Source organism: Triplophysa rosa, linkage group LG6 (assembly GCF_024868665.1).
Source record: "Triplophysa rosa linkage group LG6, Trosa_1v2, whole genome shotgun sequence".
Taxonomy (NCBI): domain Eukaryota; kingdom Metazoa; phylum Chordata; class Actinopteri; order Cypriniformes; family Nemacheilidae; genus Triplophysa; species Triplophysa rosa.
In genome coordinates this window covers 10,860,652-10,883,313 of record NC_079895.1, presented here as the reverse complement: position 1 = coordinate 10,883,313, position 22,662 = coordinate 10,860,652, and the positions used below count along the sequence as shown (strand labels likewise).

Here is a 22,662-nt window from a genome sequence, read left to right as displayed (position 1 = left end):
TTTTGCTTTTTGAAGTGGGTTTAAAATCTGACAATTTAGAAGCTGCAGGTGCTAATCATGATGGATTACACATTAGAGGAAGTGTGCTACAGAGAAATGTTGTCGTGAAACTGCAAAATATAATCTTTCGATCACAAGGCAAACAGCTGGATAGGTAAGAATGAGAAACCTGGGAAATACATATAGTTCTGCAAACAGGCCAGTTTCATACAGACTTTATGGTTATATTTTTTGGCCAGCAACATTAATAAACAGCATATCTGTTAAAATATATTACATTATGATAGTTTATTTAGGCTGCTCCTAGGGAATTTACCAATTCTAGTTTATAGAGAAAATCTAGGGGAAACACAGCAGACAATGTGGTGTGCTCCCCCGAGACAGAAATAATGTGGGTGTTTTCCAGTGTTCTAGACAGGTGTTACGCTGAATATTGCTGGTAATGTATGATCATATTAAAATTGCATAAGCTGCTCCATGTCTATTATAATGAATATAACAAGCTTCTATCACTACAATATGCACCAGTGATTAAGTGTTACATGTAAATACACAAGAAGTTCCAAATTTACCTGGAAAACAATTTCATCACACCACTTTCACTTCCCCCTTCACTGAAGCATAAAAGTAAAGAAACAGCACAACTTACAGCAGTGCTTGTGGCATCAGGTGCAGCCTTTAGCTCAGCATCCAGATACTCTTCAGTGGAAAAGAAGGTAAGCTTTGGTCAAATTAAACCTTTTATTTACTCACCCTTGTCTTTCTAAACCAGGTTTGATTTTTGTGCAACATAAAAGAAATGTTCAACACATATTTTTGATCTATACAGCCGTGGAAAAAATAAACAAACCATTTCAAAATTATTTTCAGTTTTTCTGAATGTACTATTTGTAAGTATGTGTTTAGGGAAAATGATATTTTTTGTTTCATTCTGTGAACTACTAACAACATTTCTCCCAAATTTCAGCTAAAAATATTGTTTCTATTTGCAGAAAATAAAAACTGGAGAAACAGGTCAAAATAACAGAAAATATGCTCTGTTTTTTCAGACCTCAAATACTGCAAAGAAAACAAGTTCAGATTCATTTATAAGCATCATTTTATAGAGTTAAAAATGTTTTTTTTTTTATTGCGATAACCATCATTTTTATCAGTTTTCTTACATCTTGTCATGCTGTCAGTCTTTCACATTGCTGTTGGATGACTTTGTCACTCCTGAGGTTTGATTTTGTTGAAATTCAACAGACACTGGAATGGCCACAATACATATAGAAATACTGATTTAATGAAAATTTGGAACAGTCTCAATTTTTTCCACGGTTGATTTTCCGGAGGTAATAGAGGTACCACGCTAAATTTGACAATTTTGCTAAAATAATGTATCATGCTCTAAACAGCTTGTTCTGAACTGATCCAAATTTAACTTCTGTGTGTGTATTCAAAGATGCTGTGTGAAAGTAAGCTGTGGTCTTTGACGTATGACTCTGAACCTGAGTGTGCAAATCCACGCACATTTTCCACAGTCACAGCTCCATCAACACCTCCCCCAAGCCATCACCTCTCAGCCCAAATCCCAGCGCACACATCTCCAGAGCGGAACAATGATACGACTATGACCAACGGCTGTCCTTCCTCCAAAGCTCTTGCAGCAAGAAGACAGCTCTCCGTAGGTGTGAACATCCCCAAACAAGCAGACTCACCAGAAGCGGAGGCCTTTTTGGTGCCTTCTAGCTGCCACAGCATCTGTCAGCACTACAGCGATTTACACATCGCCGGTGGCCAGGTGCTGCCTCTCAGCCCTAGTGCAGATGATGCACTGGGGAATCACAGTCAGGACTCCCAGCCTGGTCCCTTCCTTCTATCTGCAGATGTCCCTTCCCCCTCCATGCTCCCTCCTTTAGTCCATAAATACCGGAGCTCAAGGCGCTGGAGGGAAGAAAGCGCACGCGAGCGTTCCTCTCTTCTGCAGTTAGGTCTCCCCCTCTCTAACTCCCAGCTTAACAGCTATCTGGAACAGAAGCTGCTGGAGCTGTACAGGCAGTATCTGACCGAGGGACCCGCAGGGACGAGGCCCGTCATGGCCTCTGAGCTGCTGCAGACCAACCTGGACCAGATGACCCTGCAGCTGAGCAGAGAGCAGAACATGGAGACGGCACGGGCCAAAGACATGCTGCTCAGCTGCCTGCTCAAAGTCACCAGCAGTTACCAGTCCAGCGAGATCAGCACTCCTATACTGCAGATCTCCACTGAGAACAAGTGAATTTGATGACAGACGTGGAGAGAAATAAAACAAAATGCTTATGACAGCAAAATTTACTTTTATAAATGTCATAAAATGTCAATTTTTAATCAGCAACTATTATTACAGAGGAGTATGGACAAAGATCAGAAATATTTTAAACAGATCGTAAGTAACAAAATGTGTAAAATATGAATAGTATACCAATAATATAGTTATTTAGTTTATTCACCTGCATAAATAAAGGAACTTTACCTCTTACATCCTTCTCTAATTTCTTGTTAAACTCTTCGTAAGTCTACCTATCTGCATTGAGCCAAAAAGTGAAACAAAAGTCATTTACAAAAAAGCGATGTTGTACAACATAAGTTTACAATCTTTTAAAGTTCGATTGTGGTGAATTTACTGGCAAGATGCGCAGAGGTGAAATGTCACAGCCAACACCAAAAAACGGAAATAATCTCTCAGCAAACCTGTGTGTAAAAGAGTGTATGTGTGTGTTTGTTATAGAGTCACAGAATGACAGCTCTCCACTGTCCCAGTCCAGCTGAACTTTGATCCCCTGTAGTTTTTCTTTCATTGGGAGAAGAGTTGGTGACTGTGGTGTAATATGTGCTTTATATTCACCACAGAAATGACCCACAAGCCAGATTCCACTGCGTGAAAATATTGTATTCTTCCTCTGAGCAGATTCTGTCATTACACCGAAGAACCAGCCTGTGCTGTCTCCAACTTCAACATCCCAGCAGTGAGTCCCCGAGTTAAAACCTTCTGAGCCCAGGACACATGCAAACATATCAAATCTGTCTGGATTATCAGGAAGTGTAAGTTCTTCATCATTGTATCTCACACTGGTCAGATCATCAGACACAATGACATTACAATGAGCAGTGTTGGGGTTCAAAGTCACAGGAGCTGAGGAAAGACAACAGACCAAAAATGACAAACAATGTCGTTATGCACGTTCTATTCTAGGCATGGTAAATGATCAGAACTTCCTTTAAAGGAATTGAGAAAAAAAATCCTTTTTACATATGAGAGGTAATTGTACTACAAAAACATCCTGCAATTTTCAGAACTTTATTGCGAGGCCAAAAACCACACAGTCAAACACTTTGTATCAGATTTTGTCCCAGTAGGATGTCACACAGCAGCAAAAGACTGTCTCTTCGATCAGAATATCTACTTTGACATCGCTGCCTCTGTAACCCCAGATGGGACCCCCATAAAATTCTGACATCACCACTGCGTTGTATTGCTTTCATTGCATCACTCACGCGAAAATAACAAACTTTTCCAGCGAGTAATAAAGAGCGTGGAACACGATTGTTAGCATTTGGTGTGAACACAGCATTAGACACTATTCACCTCACATAAAATTTAACGGAACGGCTTATTCATGAACTTTGCACTTACTGTATGCAACATTGTCCTGCATTTTACGCAGCACAGCAAACTTCAGGTTGCCCAGGTGCTTTGGCACATCGATCAACATTCCTGAAATATTCTCTGAATCTGGAAATCTGCACTGGGTCCTAAAGAAAAAAAACATTAAAAGTCAATGATGATGTTAGATGTGTATGATTTCAGAACTTAAAAGTAAACAAAAAGAAGGCACAATACAAACCTTTTCATAGTAGTCTCATAGTTCTAAAACAAAAATGAAAATACATGTTCATTAGTAAAACACAATTTTTAGTCTCCAGTATATAACAAATACTAATTCTGCATGTGGTTTCATACCTGTAGGAATAAAGTGTCTTCAGCTTTCATCTCCTCCTCAATGGTTCTTATTGCGAGTGAAAGAGATGCAATCTCTCTTCCCGTTTGTCCAGTCTTCTCCTTAATCATCAGACTCTTCTGCTTTCCTTCCTCTCTCAGTGCTTTTATCCTGGTTGCTTCTTCGTTATACAACATTTTGTGAAGTTTCGCAAACTCCTCCTTAATCTTCAATTCGGTGTGTTGAGTCTGAAACTGAAACAAAAGACATTAAAGTTCACCCAAAAATGAAAATTCTGTCAACAACTCACCCTCAAGTTGTTCCAAACCTGTATGAATTTTCTTTGTTCTGATGAACACAGAGAAAGATATTTGAAAGAATTTGAGCTATTTTCAGTTCTGGAACATCACTGACTACCGCAGTAGGAAAAATTAAATGGTAGTCAAAAGTGCTCCAGAACGGTTTGTTTTCTCAATTCTTCAAAATATCTTTTTGTGTTCAACAGAACAAAAAATAAACAATTTTTTTTTTCTACTGTGTGGTAGGGGATGATGTCCCAGAACTGAAAATTGCTAACATTCTTACAAATATCTTTCTTTGTGTTCAACAGAACCAATAAATGTATACAGGCTTGAAACAACCTGAAGGTGAGTAAATGATGACAGAATTTTCATTTTAGGGTAAACTATCCCTTTAAAAACAAAGGTGTTGCAGGAATCCATAAATATGTTTACAAAGTAGTTTGGTTTGACAACATTACAACTTTTAATCTGGCAAATTCTTACCACAATATGTTCTGTAGTTTCATGCAAAGTCTTATTAAACTCTTCGAGTATTCTCAGCCTTTCATGCAACGGTTCTAGTGCAGTTTTCAGTTTCTCCTGGAAGAAATGAATAAGTTACTATCCAATCACGTTAATCGATTCGTACATTACCATGTGGTAATGAAGTAACTCACTTTAGCTGTAGAAATGTCGGTGGACTGTAGCGAGGTGGTCGCAGTGCTATCATCATGTGTTGTGGTGTCGATCGCTTCTCGCCGTCTCTTCACCTCTACCACTCCTGCAGGCGTTAAAGCCGCACTTCGTCTCTCTCTGGTCTTCCTCCACGTATCCTTTATACGCCATTTTTGTCTCTCCGTGTCTTTTGATACCCGATCGTACCTCAATATAAGAGTTCTACACGAGCCGCAAATGGCCAGTCGTGTCGTCTCCTGAAATTTGCCAACAAATTCCTCCAACACAACTGTATGCTCCGCTTTGATTTTAGTTTTGTTTCCGTGAAACAGTCGATGCTTATTATTTTTGGATGGATAGAACTCGTCACCACAGAGCAAACACAAATTCTCCTTACATTTCTTGCGTTTTTGCTGAGCCTCCTGTTCCATAGTTGATTTCAGATTTACCCGCCCACCAGAAACAAGTATTATGAGGACGAACTGCGATTGGTCACTTTACGTGTCGGTCAGACTAATTTTTTCCCGGTGTAAGTGGGCGGGTCTTGGTCAACTGCTTCGAAAACGAGCAAAAGCAGAGACTAGTGGCTAGGCAGTCTGACTGACATGTAAAGCGATCAATCACATTTCGCTTTGTTAAAACGTGGGCGGGTTTCAGGCTGGAGTGAACAAATTATTATTTTACAGAGAATTTATGTAAAACAGCAGAAAATATGTAATGACTGTAAGTACAGTGTTTTAGAAATATAGCTGGTCTGTCTTTTCTCGCTGAAGCAGTGCATTAACATTCATACTAAAAAACATATCATAATCTAATACACTGCATGATGCAATGACTACATGTGGTGCAGTCTATAAAGTTTCGTTGTTTGGCGTTGTCAGAATGATTTTCAGCCGGTCAGAACACCGGTTAATTTAATTCATTGTTGCACTCTGTAATTGATTCCAACAGACAGTGCATATTTTTTAACACGTTTCATCCTTATAATGTTGAAACATATTAGATTATAGTCAAACTGAATTTAGGTTCACTTTCAAATAGCTCCACTTGAAGTGTAATAAATTCTGTAAATGGACATGAATCGCACCTGCATAAATAAAGCATCTTCAGCTGTCTTCCACAGGGGGGCGTTATGAGACTACTTAAAGGGATACTTCACCCAAAAATGAAAAATCTGTCATCATTTACTCATGCTCAGATTGTTCCAAACCTGTATACATTTCTTTGTTCGGCTGAACACACACAAAGATATTTGGAAGAATGTCGGCTCTCATTCCCCATTTACTGCCATACTAGGGAAAATAAATACCAGGGAAGTCAATGGGGCATGAGATCTGACGTTATTCCAAATAGAAATTTATACAGTTTAGAAAAATCTGAGGATGAGTAAAAGTTGACAGAATACAATTTTTTGTTTAAAACCTCAAGAGACATTAGCCATAATCATAAACATGTATCGGATTGGTTATGTAAACCTACCCCAGAGTTTTCTAGAAAATCTGCTACCTTGATGTGCTGGAGTTTTGCACATGATTTGCTGCATTTATATTTTTTATCTGTGGTTGAATATACAAATATTTAGTCATGTGTAAATATATTTATTAACAGTTGTGTTTTATATAGGCCTACATTTTCATTTACATAATTTTTATTAACTATCTTGGCGTGTCTGTCTTTGCCATTCTGTAACCAAAAAAACCTTGTGTGCATTCATTCATTATTTTAATCAATCATTAATGACATTTATTCTAATGACAAAGAAGCTCTAATAGATGTGTGTTTGCCCTAAATTATATTCATATATTTCATACTTATCATACTCATTTTATAAAATCATACTGTTATTTGTATGACATGTCAAAAAAGATTACAATGAATACTGTACTTACGTTTATAAATTAATATAGCAATGTAGGCTTAATTTTAAATTCATTTAGGCTTATTTTGTAAGTGTGAAGGTTCTATATAGCTTAGTCTATATTTATTTATAGGTAACTCTATAAGGATCAAAGTCAAGACTGAATTATTAGAAATTAAATCTTTAAGATATTTGATGAGTTATGGGAAAACTGTAAGACTGGGTTAAGTTTAGTGCTTGTAACAGGTCTTAAGTTAAGACGTTTTTAAATCTTTGTAAAGGAAGTCAATTAATATCAATTTGTCAAAATGATCTAATAATGCAACTGATCATGGCCACGCCACACATATTTACAGTAGTAATACAGAAATAAGTACATATCTTTTCTCATTTGTTTTTTATTTAAAAAGTGAATTGATATATCTAAAATTCAATTTTGTCAAACAATTTTTGTCTATTCAACTGTAGCATTCAGTACTAAGTAACTTGCTTAAAAGTGCAAGGGGTATTATTCCTTTTAGCAACTCACGTGAACCTAAAACAAAAGATCAGGCCTGATGTTAAATGGTGACACCTCTCTAACCATGCATACATACAAACACGCAAACACACACAAAAATCTTTTAGTGGTTTGTGACTTTACTGTACACCGTGAGAAACAATATAAAAGAAAAATGATTGTGCCTCTAGAGAGATTGCACATCTCTCTGTGATAGCTGTTGTTCATAATACAGTAAATATTCAAATCAGGATACACAACTAGTCTCTATGCATACTCAAGAGGTAAACATTCATACATTATTCTAATTCATTTTTTAAACAACCTTTTTTTTGCAACAGAATTTGCAAATTTGCAAAATAAAAAAAGACAGAAAGAAACTTACATGAATAGTTCATATTTTTTTTACAGTTAGACCTCTTACTGTAAAACGATTTTATTTTGACTTTGTTTCTAACTTTGTTCCCCCCCATAAAGTCAGTACATGCTGCCATAAGACAAGATACAACAAATACATAATGTTGACTTTGGGCATTTATTAAACCATATGGTGTGTTTTATGTATTCAAGCCGGGTTATTTAGATTTACACTCTGTGACAGAATGTACGTTTACAGGCCTGTGTTTCCCTGTGAAACATGCCAGCATGTATCTGAGTTACACATCAGCTGGAGGAGAAAAAGACAAGCATATAGCCAGTGAGTTATGACATTAGACTGAGAGTTAAACGGATTAGAAATGTGAAAAGGTCTGCCTGTGAACCACCCAAAGTATCAATAAATGAAACCCAATAAACAACAGAAAGAAACGAAACATAAAAATGCAACTGGTTATTGTTTCGTAAGTTAACATAAAACATTTCAGGGTTTTTTCCCATAGATGAGGACAATATAGTAAACAGTATAAAATATCCAGATTCACAAATAAGAGTCTTCAGTCCCATAGTCACAATGACCCTGTGATATTAGAGAGAAACAGCACTCTTCAGATATAAAAATAGATTTCTCGTCATTTAAAATCCCCTTTAGTATTTGAGAAAGGGTGCTGTTCCTCCTGCACGTTTGCTGAGAGAAGACAGCACCATCAACCCATCCTTTAGGCCTTCGTATATTTTGCATAATTTGTGATACATTTTCTTTTTGATAAATCTGCAATTAAAACCATAAATACGTACCTTATGTTGGACAACGGAAACGGAGACGGAACGAAACGCAGTAGCTTTCGAGCAAAATGACAGTAGTAAAATCATAGGCTATTTCAGTCCATCTTCAAAAACAGGTAGAAAAAAATGCATCTCCATCAAATGTCCACGTCCAACTTAAAAAAGGAAAAGAACAAAGAACAGGAAAGCATCGAATGCTAAAAATAAGGATGGCGAGATCAAACCAAACGTGAAGACGGGAAGACGGTGGTGCTACAAATATAACACTAACATCTACACGAGACCCTGTATACCTCTGTGTGGTGTGACTTTGAATGCTCAGTTCACGCCTACAGTCCCAGCAAGATAAAACTGGTATGGCACTATGTAATCCCTCGCTGCTGGAGCAATGCCCAGAAGAAGATTTAGCATGTAAGACGTCCTCAGACCCACTTACCGTAGACAGAATGATCGTTTTGCTCACAGGAACCCACTAACCTCGGTGTGTCCCGTGCTGTATACCTGCCACATGAGCGTATTAAGTCTCCCGTGAGCCCGGTCTGGATACAGCAGCTTAAACTGGACATGCTTTTCGTCTTGGTCCTGGTATTACCAGATAACACTGGAGATGCTCGTCTCTCTTGGCAGCAGGGGGAGCATCGCGTTGTTGCCGTGGTGCTCGTCCAGGCTGTGCTGGGGGCGCAGGGTCTTGTTGTTGACGGGCCGCTGCCCGTTGAGGAGGGTGAGCGGCAGGTTGCAGTAGGTGTGCTGGGGCGGCAGCGTGCCTCCGGCCGTGAAGGGCAGCTCGTAGTCGTAGCTGCGGTAGTGCGAGTGTTTCTGCCGTGCCAGCGAATGCGAGCGGTACGAGCTCCGCAGGGACGGACGCAGCTCGGGGTGAGCTGGCGCCATGGCGGCGGACGTCGCCGTGGCCATGGAGATGGCCGAGACGGTTTGTAGGTCGGCGAAGGGGCCGGGTTCACCGGCGTCCAGCGCGTGATTGGTCAGGGTTTGCTGGGGTCGGCGGTAGGGCATGGTGTAGCGAAGCTGCTTCCAGAAGCGCGAACCGGGCTTGTTGCTCTGCGGGCCGTTCCAGTGCACCACGCTCAGGCATTTAATGGAGTGTTTTAACTCCTCCACCTCTTGGTAGTTAATGACCCCTCGCAGATCGGCACACTCGATTAAGATCACTTTGACGTCCCCCGAGACCAGAGCGTTGCGCAGACGGGACTCCAGCTCAAATATACTCCATCCGCGACGCAGCACGTAGCTCGGGGTCAGCACGATGATCAGTCGTTTACTCATGTCTATGCAGCGAGACACGTCCTCTATGTACGCTACAGGACAGAGGGAAGAGAAAGAGAGAGATCGTGAGATGCAACGGTTCAGATTACAGGCGCTGAAAAGACAGTAACAGACAAAAGTAGACGAACACACGAGACGCAACAACCGCAGTCACTCATGAACAACACATTGACCAATGCACATGCAGAACTGTATGCGTGATGCGTGCGCTGTGCACGCGTGTCAATGACTTTGCATTAAAAGAAAGCTGTACCTCTAAGAAGATGTGTGTCATCCTGGTAATGATCACTGCTCATACCTGGACATAAACATTCAGCTTTCAGACACAGCACACATACAGGGCAAAAACACTGGACAAGACATCAAATCATGATGACACGAACATACAATGTCACATAAACAGATGGCTCGCAATGAACAAATGGCAATATTTGGGAGTTTAAATTCATGGGCCAAATCATACACAACAGAAAGTTTGAACAAAGACTAAATTAAGTATTCCGCTATTTTCTGGTCATATTACTGCAGATGAGGGGGTTTAATTAGATTTGAATTACAAATGATTTAATTACTTAGCAGACATTAGAAGGCAAGGTAAACCCAGTGCACTCCTGTTGTGTTCATGAGCTGAAAATGCCACACTTGATTATAAATGATCAAAGAGTTTTCATTAGTTCTGTATAATTAGTGCTCTTTCCGAAATCTCTGTCCAAGGTGTTTCCTTTCGTGACCTGTGGTTTTCCTAAAACCTCACCAGCAACGATGCCTGAGAACTTCAGGCATTTTATAGTGAACATGTTTTAAACATTTAACGGGAAAACATTTACAAACACACTAACGCGGACATACGCACACATAACACACGTTCTGCACATACTGCTGGTAGGGATTAGATCTCGGTCGGGGATGAAGAGTTTGTAGCCGTAATGTTTCTCCAGGACGTCCGGGAGGATCTCCAAAGCAAAGCGCTCCTCTTCCTGTAATTCCTGACCCCACTGGTCAAGCTCCACCTTACTGTAGGACAGGTAGGCATCATATTCTTTATTTTCTGAAGGAAGAAAGAACAGGAAGCAGATATTGAGGAAAATGAGTTGAAATGAAAACAAAATATTTTAGGACTATATCTCAAACATGACAACGCTTCTGTTAAAGTGAGTCTGCAGCATAGTGGTTGCTGCAGTGCTATACTCAGTAAGTACAGTAGGGGGAGTGTGTGTGGCGTTTACCTCCATCTGTATCTTCTCCACCAAAGTGATGCCTGTAGCAGAGCAGCAGCTCGATCCTGTAGCACTTATATATAGACAACAGCAAAGCCAAGAGCAGAAGAATCGCACCCAATCCACCAGCCAACTCCACTGTGTACATTAGCTCTACTGAGAGAGGTGAAACCGAGAGAGAGAGAGAGAGAGAGAATTTTAAATACAACTATATTTTAACAATTCTTTCTCAAAATATACAAAACGTTCAAAATGACATTTTAACATTCCTCTTTTCTTGCATGTACAGTTAAAAAGACAACACCAATTCATTCTCAGTACACAATACCTCATTTATACCCCAAATGTCTAAAAACATAAACAGTCCACTAACTTCCAATAAGCAAATTCCACTTTTAATCTTAAAAACTAATTCTTAAGTCCCAAAAACATGAGAACCACACTTATTGTACCCAGTTTTTTTTACTGACAAAGTTTTCATAAAAATGTGTACATATAGAATTGTCATGATTTGGCAATGAGGACCCAGGTGCAGACAGCAAAGTGTGAATGACAACAAGACTTTAATACAAAAACACAAATCAAACACCCACGATGGGGGAGACAAAATGAAAACAGGACTACGAATAAATATAAAACATAAACCAAAACTTCCAACGTGGGGGACAAAACAAATGGACGAGGTAATCAATAAAACTGAGACAGGACTCACACTGATCAAACACAAGACTGCGCAATATATCAGAACTTACTAGAGAATGAGCCACGGAACAATACAAAGTAATACAAAACGAATCAGCACAAGACAAGAGACACAAGGTCAATATATAGGGGAATACAAACGAGGGATGATAACACAGGGAGGGTGACGGGCAGGTGACAGGGATCAAACACTAAGGAGACGCTAACAGGTAACGAGAGGGCAGGGCTAGAAGACGCAACACCGGAGAGAACGCATATTATTGTCAAGAGGACAATAATACGTTTCTCTCCACACATAACAAGGGATCCTGCTGTGAATCACGACATAGAATATATAAAAAATGTGCCTATCATGAAATTTTACTTTACCAACTTGCAAAAACACTGCAGCAGCTTCACTGTAAAGTGATGGATTCAGTACCATAGTACTGTATATGATTACCATATTGATGTACCATAGTATTTTTGATACTGCAACATAACCTGGTAATCGCAATTGCTGTCAAAATTATTTCCAAAAAAAATGCAGTATTTTTTTTGCAGTATTCGAGGACTGAAAACTTTGCAGGAAAAATACTGGACTAGTCAAAAATGAAGGATGCAAACAAACTATATTTTTATTTAGAATATGGGAGAAACGTTCACAGAGCGAAGCAAAAATGATCGTTTTACACATACCTAGGCCATTCTACAGAATTCGTGCAAACTGCTGTCCCACATCAAAAAAACACATTTAAAAAGCATTCAAGTAATCGAATCTTAGTTGTTTACTAAGATCCTTCTATCATCTATTGAAACCCACAATAATATTTATAATATCAGTAAGAGTAATAGATATAAAATCATCATTTATTGGGTACTTTCAATTGGGAGATCAGCGTCCCGAACCCAAACCACTAAATTTCAACTTATGAACTTAGATATTTTGCGCATTTTTTTCCATTGTTGTTTTTAAAAATATCTTTTTTGGTGTTTTTAAGAAAGTGAAGTTCAAAAAAAATATTTATATGATATTTTATTTTTAAATGATTAAACTTTATGTAAAAAAAATGTGCCCGCATTTTCATATCACTACCGAAACAGTGTATGTTTTAGTCCATTGGCTGAGACTGATTTTAGCCACACCCCTACATTTTTGATCAAGAATCATTACTGTGTCCCTCTCTCTAATAGCTACATGGTGAGTAGATCGGTTTTATCATTTTGAAGTGAATGTGTTCAAAAGTCTGAATATCTGTGTGTAACTTTAAGGAACGTCAACACCAAACATCTTTTTTCTGCAATTAAGCAAACTTTTGGGAGTGGGAGTTTTCCATAAAATTGCGTGCGCACAAGAAAGTCTTCTGAATTTTTATTTTCGCCAATGTCTCTTCCACGGCTCCGTATTATTGCATTTTGGTAGTGACAAAATTTGGAGAGAGGAAGAATATTCTAAAACGTTCTGAAATTACAATATAGAAACACTAGAAACACATTTTTTCAGATGTTTCCGACTCTGATTTTGCACTAATTCTGTAGAATGGCCGACCTATAAAAAGTAAATTCAGGTAAAACTGAAAAAAGAATTATTAGGAGACCATAATGTTGCAGTGGTCTCATCATAATTTCATCCATAGCTGCAAATATCTGCTGTATGGTTATAATAACTGTAATAAAGACCAGCAACATATGAGTTGTTTAGGATGCTTGTCTCCAGCATGGACTAGGCTTCTGAACTAGCAATATATTGCTAGTTCACAAGAAAGACCACCATGACTATGCTGGTCTATCAACAGATTACCGCCAAACCAGCACAGAAATTCATTCTACGCTAAGCTGGTCTTTTCAGGAGGCTTGATTTAGGGCAAGCTCAATTCACACACCGAATTCCGTCAAACAAATGAACAAAAGGAAAAGGCAGAGCCACATACACGAGGGGAGAGAAATAAGAATTGACTTCCGAATGATTAAGTGCTAATGATGTTCATATCAGCCTCTGTGTACCAGCAGTGCTATAGCTAATGGAGGAAAACACACAAAGTACACTCAGATGCTTCAGGGACGCTGAAAGATTCTCAAACCATGCGTGTGTGCGTGTGCTTAGCAGTGAGCTGAAAGAGAGCGTGTGCACATGAGAGATTTGGTCTGTGTTTGTGTGCTTTGAGATTATCGGCAGGAATGTGTGTATACGGTTGAAAAGAGTATGTATGTGTGTGTATTCATTTATTTGTGTGCGTGCGTGTGTGTGTGAAAGAGAGAGAACAGTTGAATAGTTTTGAGTTGGGCTGAGAGGGAGAGAATATGTGTGAACTGCTGAAGCTGTCTCTTCCTCTGAACAGCCATTAAAAGAGAAGATAGGACGCCTTCAAAGCGGCTCTCACAAAAAGAGAGCGAATTTTAGATGCTGATGTATTTCCCTGAAGGAGAGAAAGAAAGACTGAAAAGGGGAAGGAGACACAGGAACACGCTGTGCTGTTTATGTAAAGAACTCCCATAGCACATTGAAGGAATGGTTCGCCCCAAAACCAAACTTCTGTCATCATTTACTCACCCCGATGTTGTTGCAAACCCATATGACTTACTTTCGGAAGTGGAACACAAAAGGAATCATTTTTGGAAATGTCCGAGATGCTCTTTCCAATACAATGAATCAGACAGTGACCAGGCTGTCAGGCTCCGAAATGTTCTGTAAAGTAGTCTCATGCGATATTTTCAAAGTCTTCTACAGTGACTTTGTGCAAGACTGAAATTCATAACATTGTTTACTGAAAATCTTTTCCTCCACCGTAGCACTCAAATATCATTGCACATGCACATATTTAAACTTTGTGCACCAAACAATACGTGGACGTGTGAATGATATCCGAGAGCTTAGCCGAAAATGATTTTCAACAAATAATAAATAACGTCAGTGATATTTTTTATTACTTTTTTTATGTCTTGTAAAGCTGGCTTTACAAGACATAAAAAATAAATCATTCAATGGATTTGATGGTGCTTTTTCATCATTTTTAGAACTTCGGAGCCCTTGGTCACTGTCTTTCATTTTATATGAAAGATCATATTCATCATTTTTCAAAACAACTCATGTGTTCCACAGAAAAAAAGACTAAAGTACTAGTTATTTTTTGGTGATCTATTCCTTTGCTGTTTAGATCATAATTGTGAGCATATGTGCCGGTGTGCCATGCTTTATTAATACGCTACCTCGTTTTCCAATCTGTACGCTGGCTTGCCGTCTCCCGTTGCCGTTTTCTGCATAACAGGAATAATTACCCAAATCGCCATCCTCCAGCGAATCAATGGTCAGTGTAATGGACACTTCTTGTTCACCCAGGTGCTCCCTGATGGTCCTGGCAAAAAGAGCAACACCATGAGCTACTTATCACAGATGGTCCAGGTAAAAAATGATCGATACAGCCGGGGTGTTGTGGAATAAAAAGCAGTTTAATGAATTCATATTTTGGGGATATATTTTAGACCGAGCAGCTTGTAGAGATTACAAATTTTGGAAGGATGACCTTTGGGTTTGGTTGGCACCGAACAAATGGAGCTCTCATTTAATTATAGCAACATGCATCCACTCTCTTGTTTGTCCCGGCCGATGCATTTGAAACTGAATTTTCATTTAAAAGATGCTGACATTGCTGCTTCATCACTGCATGTAAATGCAAATGCATTGGATGCATGCTGTACGATACATTTCCTCATGTTATTAGGACGTATTCAGCACTGCTATGATCCAGCTCCTTCAGACAGGGGAATTAATAACAACGTGTCATCGCAGCGACCGCCCCTGCTAGATATAAATAGGCTCATATACAAGCTTGTGATATCAGTAATTGAAAATGTACTGTCTACATCTCAGTGAGCATTTAAAGCGCAGTAGCGTTTGGATTTAATATGCCATTTCACAGTGGGAGCTTTTTTAAAGCAACTGTTTTTTGAATGCCCTCTAAATTATACTTTTCTTTTATAGTAATGATACGATTATCAACAATAGTTGATGCTGTTGATTTCTAAAAAATGCCAGGTATTGATCGATTAGCAGTGAAATAAGTCAGGTGTTTTCAAACTGATCTGGGACCTGCTTGTGGGTCGCATGGTGTGTTAAGGTGGGCCGCGAAAAGGCTGTTGTAGTACATAACACAAAAACAGTTTCATTAATAACTAGCAATTTTGATATTTTACCATACGTCGGTATTGCAATTAAAGGGACAGTTCACCCAAAAATGAAAATTCTTCATAATTTATTCACCCTCTTGTTATTTCAAACCTGCATGACCTTTTTTCTTCCGCAGAACCCAAAAGAAGATATTTTGAAAATGTTGGTAACCAAACAAACATTGGCTCCCATGGACACAAAACCACTGAGACATTTCTCAAAATATTTTCTTTTGCGTTCCACAGACGAAAAAAGTGTCATATACAGGTTTTGCTAGACATGAGAGTGAATAAAAAAATGACAGAATTTTTATTTTTGAGTGAACTATCCATTTATATATTAACTTATTTTTAATTTGTACAACGGCAAAACTACGGCCTTTTATTCATTGTCTATAGGTAATGAATGTATTGTTTTTATTGTGGGTCATGACTAAATTACTACATTGTATTACAAGATGATTATTGTTTCCTATCCTAGAAGTTTATTTTCTGTCATAACTAGGCCCAGGTGGAATCTACACGCATTTGTTTAAGCTGCAGAATTCCACACCACAAATTCAAACATCATAACACAAGTCCAATTGAGCTATAATCACTTTCAGCAATTTTTCAGCAGTCCCTCTGTGTGAAGCTGCCCATGACTGAAAGCACTGAGAGAACTATTCCAGTTATTCCAGTTGACTCACAATGCCATTCATTAAGATTGAAGTTATCAAATAGCTCGCAGTAATTATACCCGTGTGGTCCTCTCTCAGTGCCATTTCTATTTCAAAATCCATCTATCAACTAAGACGGAAATGAAGAGAAACCTCTCTTACACACCCGGCAGAAAGTGAAAGAAATGACTAACACTCTTTTAAATGCTGTAATGAGTCAGTTTCTCCATACTGTGATATGTACAGTATATTCATACAGAACTGTGTACTGTGCCGATATGCTCATTTCTACCCAGCAAGACATCTTTGGTAAATAAGACAAGAAAAATCATGCCTTTACCAAATTTTGCTGATGGTTTTAGGATTGTTTTTTTTTTAAATGGTCGATTCCTTGACGTGTAACTTGCATGCAACCTTGTTTTTGCTCATGCACTCTCAGCTTTTCGGTATGATGCCTGTGTGGTTTATTCATAAATCATCATTCTTTATCATTTGCTGTTACCATTGTGTCATCTTACTTTATTTCGCTCTCTCGAATGCGACTCTGGTCCATGTCCTCTATGAACTTCTCTCCTTTCATCCAGTAGACAAGCGGACTGATGTCGCCGCTGTAGCCAAAGAATGCTTGACACGTCAGGTTCAGCATGCTTCCTGAGAAGGGCAGACAGGTTTGTGATTACACATTGATACAAACATCTTTCATGTTCTTTGTGCTGTTATTATGCAATCGTTCTTTGCCTGGGGCTGTTGCCTTCTGTAAGAAAATTCTAGGCTCATACTGTGCTTATGAAGCCACAGATAATGACTAATTTCCTGCAATGGACACTAGGGGGCCTCCCTGTGGTCAATGGCAACTGACAAGCTTTCTCACAACGGTGTGTGCTGGAGGAAAGAAATCGGAAGGACAGAGAAAATGTTTTTTCCATGTAACATTATGTACTAGAATACTATTTCTTTCAGATATCATTATATAAAATGTAGCTATTCAAATTTCTTTTTTATATTTCTAATGAACTCTCAAATCATTGCGATCTATTCAATCTAATCCTCTAAAGTAATTACCTGTGTATGGTGGAGAATGGAGTATTCCTGAAATTCAATTCAAAAGTACCATGGAGAATCACAGTTAGTCCTTTCCGGATGAAATTAACCAAATCTGCAAGCCATAAGCCATATTGGCTTATGAAAATTTCAAGAACCAAACAGTTCTTGGCCACCTGTCATGATCCGGGTCTCTCGGGGCTATTGTCCTGCAGGGGGTGGGTGTGTGTTGTGTTTTGTCGAACACGTGGAGTGCCGTTTGACAGCTCTCCACGTGTCCGGTGTCTGCATCATCTGACCCGCCCTCGTGTTGCCATGTCTCACCTGTTTATCACCCACACCTGTAGCTCCTTCCCCGATTAGTACTCTCCCCTGCTCTCTAATTTACTCCACACCTGTAGCCCATCCTTAATTTACTGATGTCCCTATTTATTCCCTCTTGTCATCTTGTCTAGCGTCAGCTTGTTATTGTGTTGTTGCAAACCTGCCTGAAGACCAGTGTCAAAGTCTTGTCATCTGTCTTAGAAACTTGGACTATGACTGGTAAACTGAGAAATGACTAAGTTTTTCTTTTGTTTTGCTCCAGTGCCTTAGTTTTGCTATACGTCCTCTTTGTTGTGTCCCTCAGTTCTCGCTGGCGCCTCGGACCCCTCGGCTACACGGTTCCAGACTCTTTTCCCCTCTGGACGGAACCCGGCAGCACTGAGCTCTCTTCTGGTTCGAACCATCCAGACTTCTCACTCTTCTCCGGCGGAGAGTAACCTCCGGGACGGAGGAGCGTCTCATCCGTGGAGGCCGTCAGGCTGAGCCAGTGCCTCGCGGATTCTCACGGCTTTCAGAGGATAGTGTGGGGTTGAAAGAACATTGTACTTTTGGACTGTGCTGCTAGTATCTGGAAACCGTTTTTTCCTTTTTTTTCTCCCTGCTGTGTGTAATAACGTTTCATCACCTGCAATTGAATCTCCGTCTCCTCTCTGACTATCATGACAGCATTGACCCGTTCTTTGTCTCAGAAGTCTTTGTATAGACATCATATTCATTATACGAAATAAATTCAAACAAAGTTATTTAGAAACTTTTTTTTTTTTTAGACACTAGCAGCACAGTCCCAAAGTACAATGTTCTTTCAGCCCCACACTATCCTCTGAAAGCCGTGAGAATCCGCGAGGCACTGGCTCAGCCTGACGGCCTGAGAAGTCTGGGTGGTTCGAACCAGAAGAGAGCTCAGTGCTGCCGGGTTCCGTCCAGAGGGGAAAAGAGTCTGGAACCGTGTAGCCGAGGGGTCCGAGGCGCCAGCGAGAACTGAGGGACACAACAAAGAGGACGTATAGCAAAACGAAGGCACTGGAGCAAAACAAAAGAAAAAACTTAGAAACTTGGACTATGACTGGAAAACTGAGAAATGACTAAGACAGATGACAAGATTAAGACAAGACTTTGACACTGGTCTTCAGGCAGGTTTGCAACAACACAATAACGAGCTGACACTAGACAAGAGGGAATAAATAGGGACATCAGTAAATTAAGGATGGGCTACAGGTGTGGAGTAAATTAGACAGCAGGGGAGAGTACTAATCGGGGAAGGAGCTACAGGTGTGGGTGATAAACCGGTGAGTGAGGAAAGCCCGACAGGGCAACACGGCGGGTCAGATGATGCAGACACCGGACACGTGGAGAGCTGTCAAACGGCACTCCACGTTTTCGACAAAACACAACACACACACACCCCCTGCAGGACAATAGCCCCGAGAGACCCGGATCATGACAGCCACCATTGACTACCATAGTAGGAAAAATTGCTTTATACAGTTTCTTTGTTCTTTTAAACACAAAAGAAAATGTTTTGAAGAATGTAGGAGAGCAAGCAATTCTGGGTCACTATTGACAACCGTTGTCATTTTTCCTACTATGGAAGTCAATGGTGGCCAAGAACTGTTTGGTTGCCAGCATTCTTCCAAATATCTTTCTCTGTGTTCATCAGACCAAAGAAATTAATACAGATTTGAAACAACTTGAGGTTGAATTTTTATTCTTGGGTGAACTGTCCCTTTAATAAGAATCTTCAGAGTTTTCAGACACGTCTTCATTTCTTTCTTTAGTTGCGGATGAGGTGGTATTTCTGCCTAAATGTTGTGATGTTTGTCAAGTGTTTGACATTAATTAGGCATGTCTTTAGACTGCTAACGAATAGGGCCCAACACCAGGGAAGATCTTGCTCCGGGCCCCCAAACAAACCAGAAATAGCATCTGTCTCTCACCAGGATGCGAAGTACATGTGGAGCATTTGATCAAAGAGACACTGAGATCATGAGTCTATAAAACAGCACCATGCCCACATACTGTACTCAAGTCACAGAATTAAACAGACGCTGGGTCTGACGTGTGCTTGTGTGACGTATGCTAATAAACACAAATTACATTTGCGCCATGTTATGTAGTGTGTATGTAGTTATAAATCAGAGTTGTAGACAAGGTACAATGTTGGTTGTCCATACACCAATTCTAAATAAACTAACACAAGCAGCGAATCTTTGAAAACAGTTGTGTTCTCACTGGACTAGAATAAATAAATCATATTTATTCAGCCAATCGCAGCCTGACCTGTCATCAGACCCCTAATGGATTAACCTCCTCCAACTCGCTCTCTCTCGACTGAATATTGTCTCTTTATTATGCAGTTTTTCATATTCTTTTAGTGGCGCTTGCTAAGGCATGCTTCAGTGTCACTATTGCTCATACTCAAGGTTAGAATTCAAGCTATATCTAAAGTAATATCTAAAATCAGTTATCTGTGGGCAGTCTCTTTTGACCTGGGCCAGTAAGAAATCATCTTGAACACCCTAGCAACCGTACTACAACATACTCAGAACGCATTAGGAATAGCACAGCAACGTGCTGGCGTTCACTCAGAATAACCTAAAATTTAGGTGGTGACATTTGCACACACTAACACCAGCTACAATTTCTTCAGAAATATTGTTCTTATTCTTTTTTTCTCCCGTTTTCAGGTAGCAATTCAGCTTGACCCACTTATTGTGACAACTGCATCAAAGCTTTTTAGAAAATTTCTAAAGCCATGTTTCCATCCACCAATTTTAATGCATATTTTGGAATATGGCATAAAATGTATGGAAACACAAAGATGTGCATAAATTCTTAAAATGCGCATAAAGAACGTAACTGAGTAGATACATTTTCTATTCGATAGGAAGAAAGGTGCATAAACCACGATGGAAACACATTTAATGTTAATTATGCCATCTATTTAGCCAGGCTTAAAAGTCTCATTGACCGTTCAGCATTCAGATTCTTATAACTAACAAAATATAATGAATTATATTTATATTTATTGTGTTATGTGTCTCACGCAGTGTCATTACAAGAACAAATTTCGTATATTCAGATCCATAATCCAAAATCTTACCTTACCTAACACATTAACACTATTTCTTTTTTGCCTTGTAAGCACTGGTTTTCCTTGGGGAAATGTAAATCTCTTTCTTCATCTCCTCCACAAATTTCTGCAATTAATGCAGCACAAACTGTTTAATGTACATTTTCCTTTCCAGCTTTGCAAGCAGTGTTCGGTTGAATAACCGTAAAATGTAAGATTACAGTGACTTTAACACTAAAAAGAATGTTCAGCATTCAAAATAAAACACTGATTATGTCATGGTAGCCTAATATTTGCATATAAATTGTAATATATATGCATGCTGAATTATGATCGGTCCGTTCCTTTCAATAGGCTATCTATTTATCCAACTACTTTTAAACTTCAAAGATGATGTCTTTGAATTACAGATACAAATGAACAAAGTCTAAAGAGATCTGATGCAGCATATCATTTAAATAGAATAAAAGCACAAAACCTAAGCTTTTTCACAGTATTCTTTTGTTGCCTTGCAAGCACTATTGTTTTCCTCCTCAAAACGTCTAGTTCCTCTGTTCCCTGTTGTCTTCAAAAGCTTGTTCTGCCTCCTAATCAGGGGATAACCCGCTACAAATATAGACTCATTTAGCAATTTCAACGCATCATTTAGAAAATAGCTAGGAGCCGCAGATGTTTAATAATGTCGTCCACCAGAGGGAGCTCTGAGCCCTAACCAGCCATTTTGCTCTTTCCCCTCAGTGTGTGTGTGTGTGTGTGTGTGTGTAAATGAATGAGAGGCGTGCAAGTTTAGCGAGTGTCGCTCCATTTAGCGACACTGCGGAAACATTGACCGGGCATTCTCGCGCGCACGCACACGCACACGCACACGCACACGCACACACACACACACACACACACACACACACACACACACACACACACACACACACACACACACACACACACACACGTGTCTGACAGTCCATAGGCGTAATGTTTTTATACTGTACAAACTGTATATTCTATCCCCTAACCCTATCCCTAAACCTAAAGATCATAGAACACTTTTTGCATTTTTAGATTTTTTAAAAATATTGTTCTGTACAATTTATTAGCTTTTTTGCCCATGGGGACCTCAATTTTGGTCCCCACGGTGACACGAGTCCCCATGTGTTGGTGTGCATTCAGGTTTAGGTCCCCACCGGGATATACAAACATGAACAAACACACACACGTTACATGTCTAAAAGCATCACATACATCCTTGAACGACTGGAGACTTAATACGCCAACATTCTGACCTTCACTCAAAATCCAGCTTCAGTCACGAAAAAAGATTCTGCATTAAAAGACAGCTAAGGCCACTGAATCCCCCTTTTTTTCCCCTCCTCTAATTCTTCTGCTGATTTGTTCCTCAGCAGTGCAACCCAACGGGGACATGTAAGACTTTAATTATCTGTAGGCCTATAGAATAGGGCTTTGTGAACAGGTACTCCTCCGCAAATCCTTTCATACTCCTTGTCCTCCCCTCATCCTTTCTTTGTGATGTCATAATAGAGACCCAGCCTCGACTCTCTCACACCGAGCCCGGGATGTTAAACGTGTGTGCGCATGCAGTATTTGACACTTAAAGAGTGTGCAAATGATAAAGAAAAGACAATTAGAACAGTTTAATCCATTTTTTGGAGCTCCCGGCACATTTGAATTGTAAAGGGAGATTCGCGAACAAAGAGAAAGTTTGCTATTATAAAACAGACTCGCAGAAATACGCACACAACTCCGAATAAGTAGGATGTTAAAACGGTCTTTCAAT

The 22,662-nt window shown here is 39.5% G+C and overlaps 3 protein-coding genes across 7 annotated transcripts in view; 1 reads left to right on the top strand and 2 right to left on the bottom strand.

The window, feature by feature from the left end:
- Window positions 1-12: 12 nt before the first annotated feature.
- On the top strand, window positions 13-2,270 carry LOC130555983 (TLR adapter interacting with SLC15A4 on the lysosome). 2 transcript variants are annotated; one of them, XM_057336589.1, is made up of 2 exons: window positions 13-716; window positions 1,445-2,270. In XM_057336589.1, the coding sequence occupies exon 2, from the start codon at window positions 1,445-1,447 to the stop codon at window positions 2,258-2,260; it is 816 nt and encodes a 271-aa protein (XP_057192572.1). In that variant the 5' UTR covers window positions 13-716; the 3' UTR covers window positions 2,261-2,270. The 2 variants fall into 2 exon arrangements, with proteins under 2 accessions (XP_057192572.1, XP_057192571.1); XM_057336588.1 differs by lacking the exon at window positions 13-716 and adding an exon at window positions 1,123-1,334.
- Window positions 2,271-2,609: 339 nt separating this feature from the next.
- Window positions 2,610-5,669, bottom strand: LOC130555981 (E3 ubiquitin-protein ligase TRIM35-like). Its single transcript, XM_057336584.1, has 6 exons — window positions 4,918-5,669; window positions 4,745-4,840; window positions 3,983-4,213; window positions 3,867-3,889; window positions 3,656-3,774; window positions 2,610-3,154 (listed from the first exon to the last, which is right to left on the bottom strand). The coding sequence occupies exons 1-6, from the start codon at window positions 5,344-5,346 to the stop codon at window positions 2,610-2,612; spliced, it is 1,443 nt and encodes a 480-aa protein (XP_057192567.1). The 5' UTR covers window positions 5,347-5,669.
- Window positions 5,670-7,163: 1,494 nt separating this feature from the next.
- Window positions 7,164-22,662, bottom strand: part of il1rapl1a (interleukin 1 receptor accessory protein-like 1a) — a 93,116-nt gene continuing 77,617 nt past the window's right edge. Inside the window, exons 7-12 of one of the 4 annotated variants that reach the window (XM_057336132.1) lie at window positions 16,954-17,086; window positions 14,820-14,965; window positions 10,941-11,084; window positions 10,592-10,762; window positions 9,968-10,012; window positions 7,164-9,746 (exon numbers count right to left, since the gene is read on the bottom strand). In XM_057336132.1, the coding sequence (XP_057192115.1) occupies window positions 9,022-9,746; window positions 9,968-10,012; window positions 10,592-10,762; window positions 10,941-11,084; window positions 14,820-14,965; window positions 16,954-17,086 (1,364 nt within the window). In that variant the 3' untranslated portion in view covers window positions 7,164-9,021. Of the gene's footprint in view, window positions 9,747-9,967; window positions 10,013-10,591; window positions 10,763-10,940; window positions 11,088-14,819; window positions 14,966-16,953; window positions 17,087-22,662 lie in introns of all 4 variants that reach the window. The other 3 variants (XM_057336131.1, XM_057336135.1, XM_057336134.1) reach the window with 3 other exon arrangements.

Excerpts from the sequence above, each read along its gene's own strand:
- LOC130555983 (XM_057336589.1), top strand. The coding sequence starts at position 1,445 with ATGCTGTGTGAAAGTAAGCTGTGGTCTTTGACGTATGACTCTGAACCT.
- LOC130555981 (XM_057336584.1), bottom strand. The coding sequence starts at position 5,346 with ATGGAACAGGAGGCTCAGCAAAAACGCAAGAAATGTAAGGAGAATTTG. Across the intron at positions 4,214-4,744 it reads AAACTACAGAACATATTGTG|TTTCAGACTCAACACACCGA; the intron begins GTAAGAATTTGC and ends CTTTTGTTTCAG. Across the intron at positions 3,155-3,655 it reads GCAGGACAATGTTGCATACA|CTCCTGTGACTTTGAACCCC; the intron begins GTAAGTGCAAAG and ends GTCTTTCCTCAG.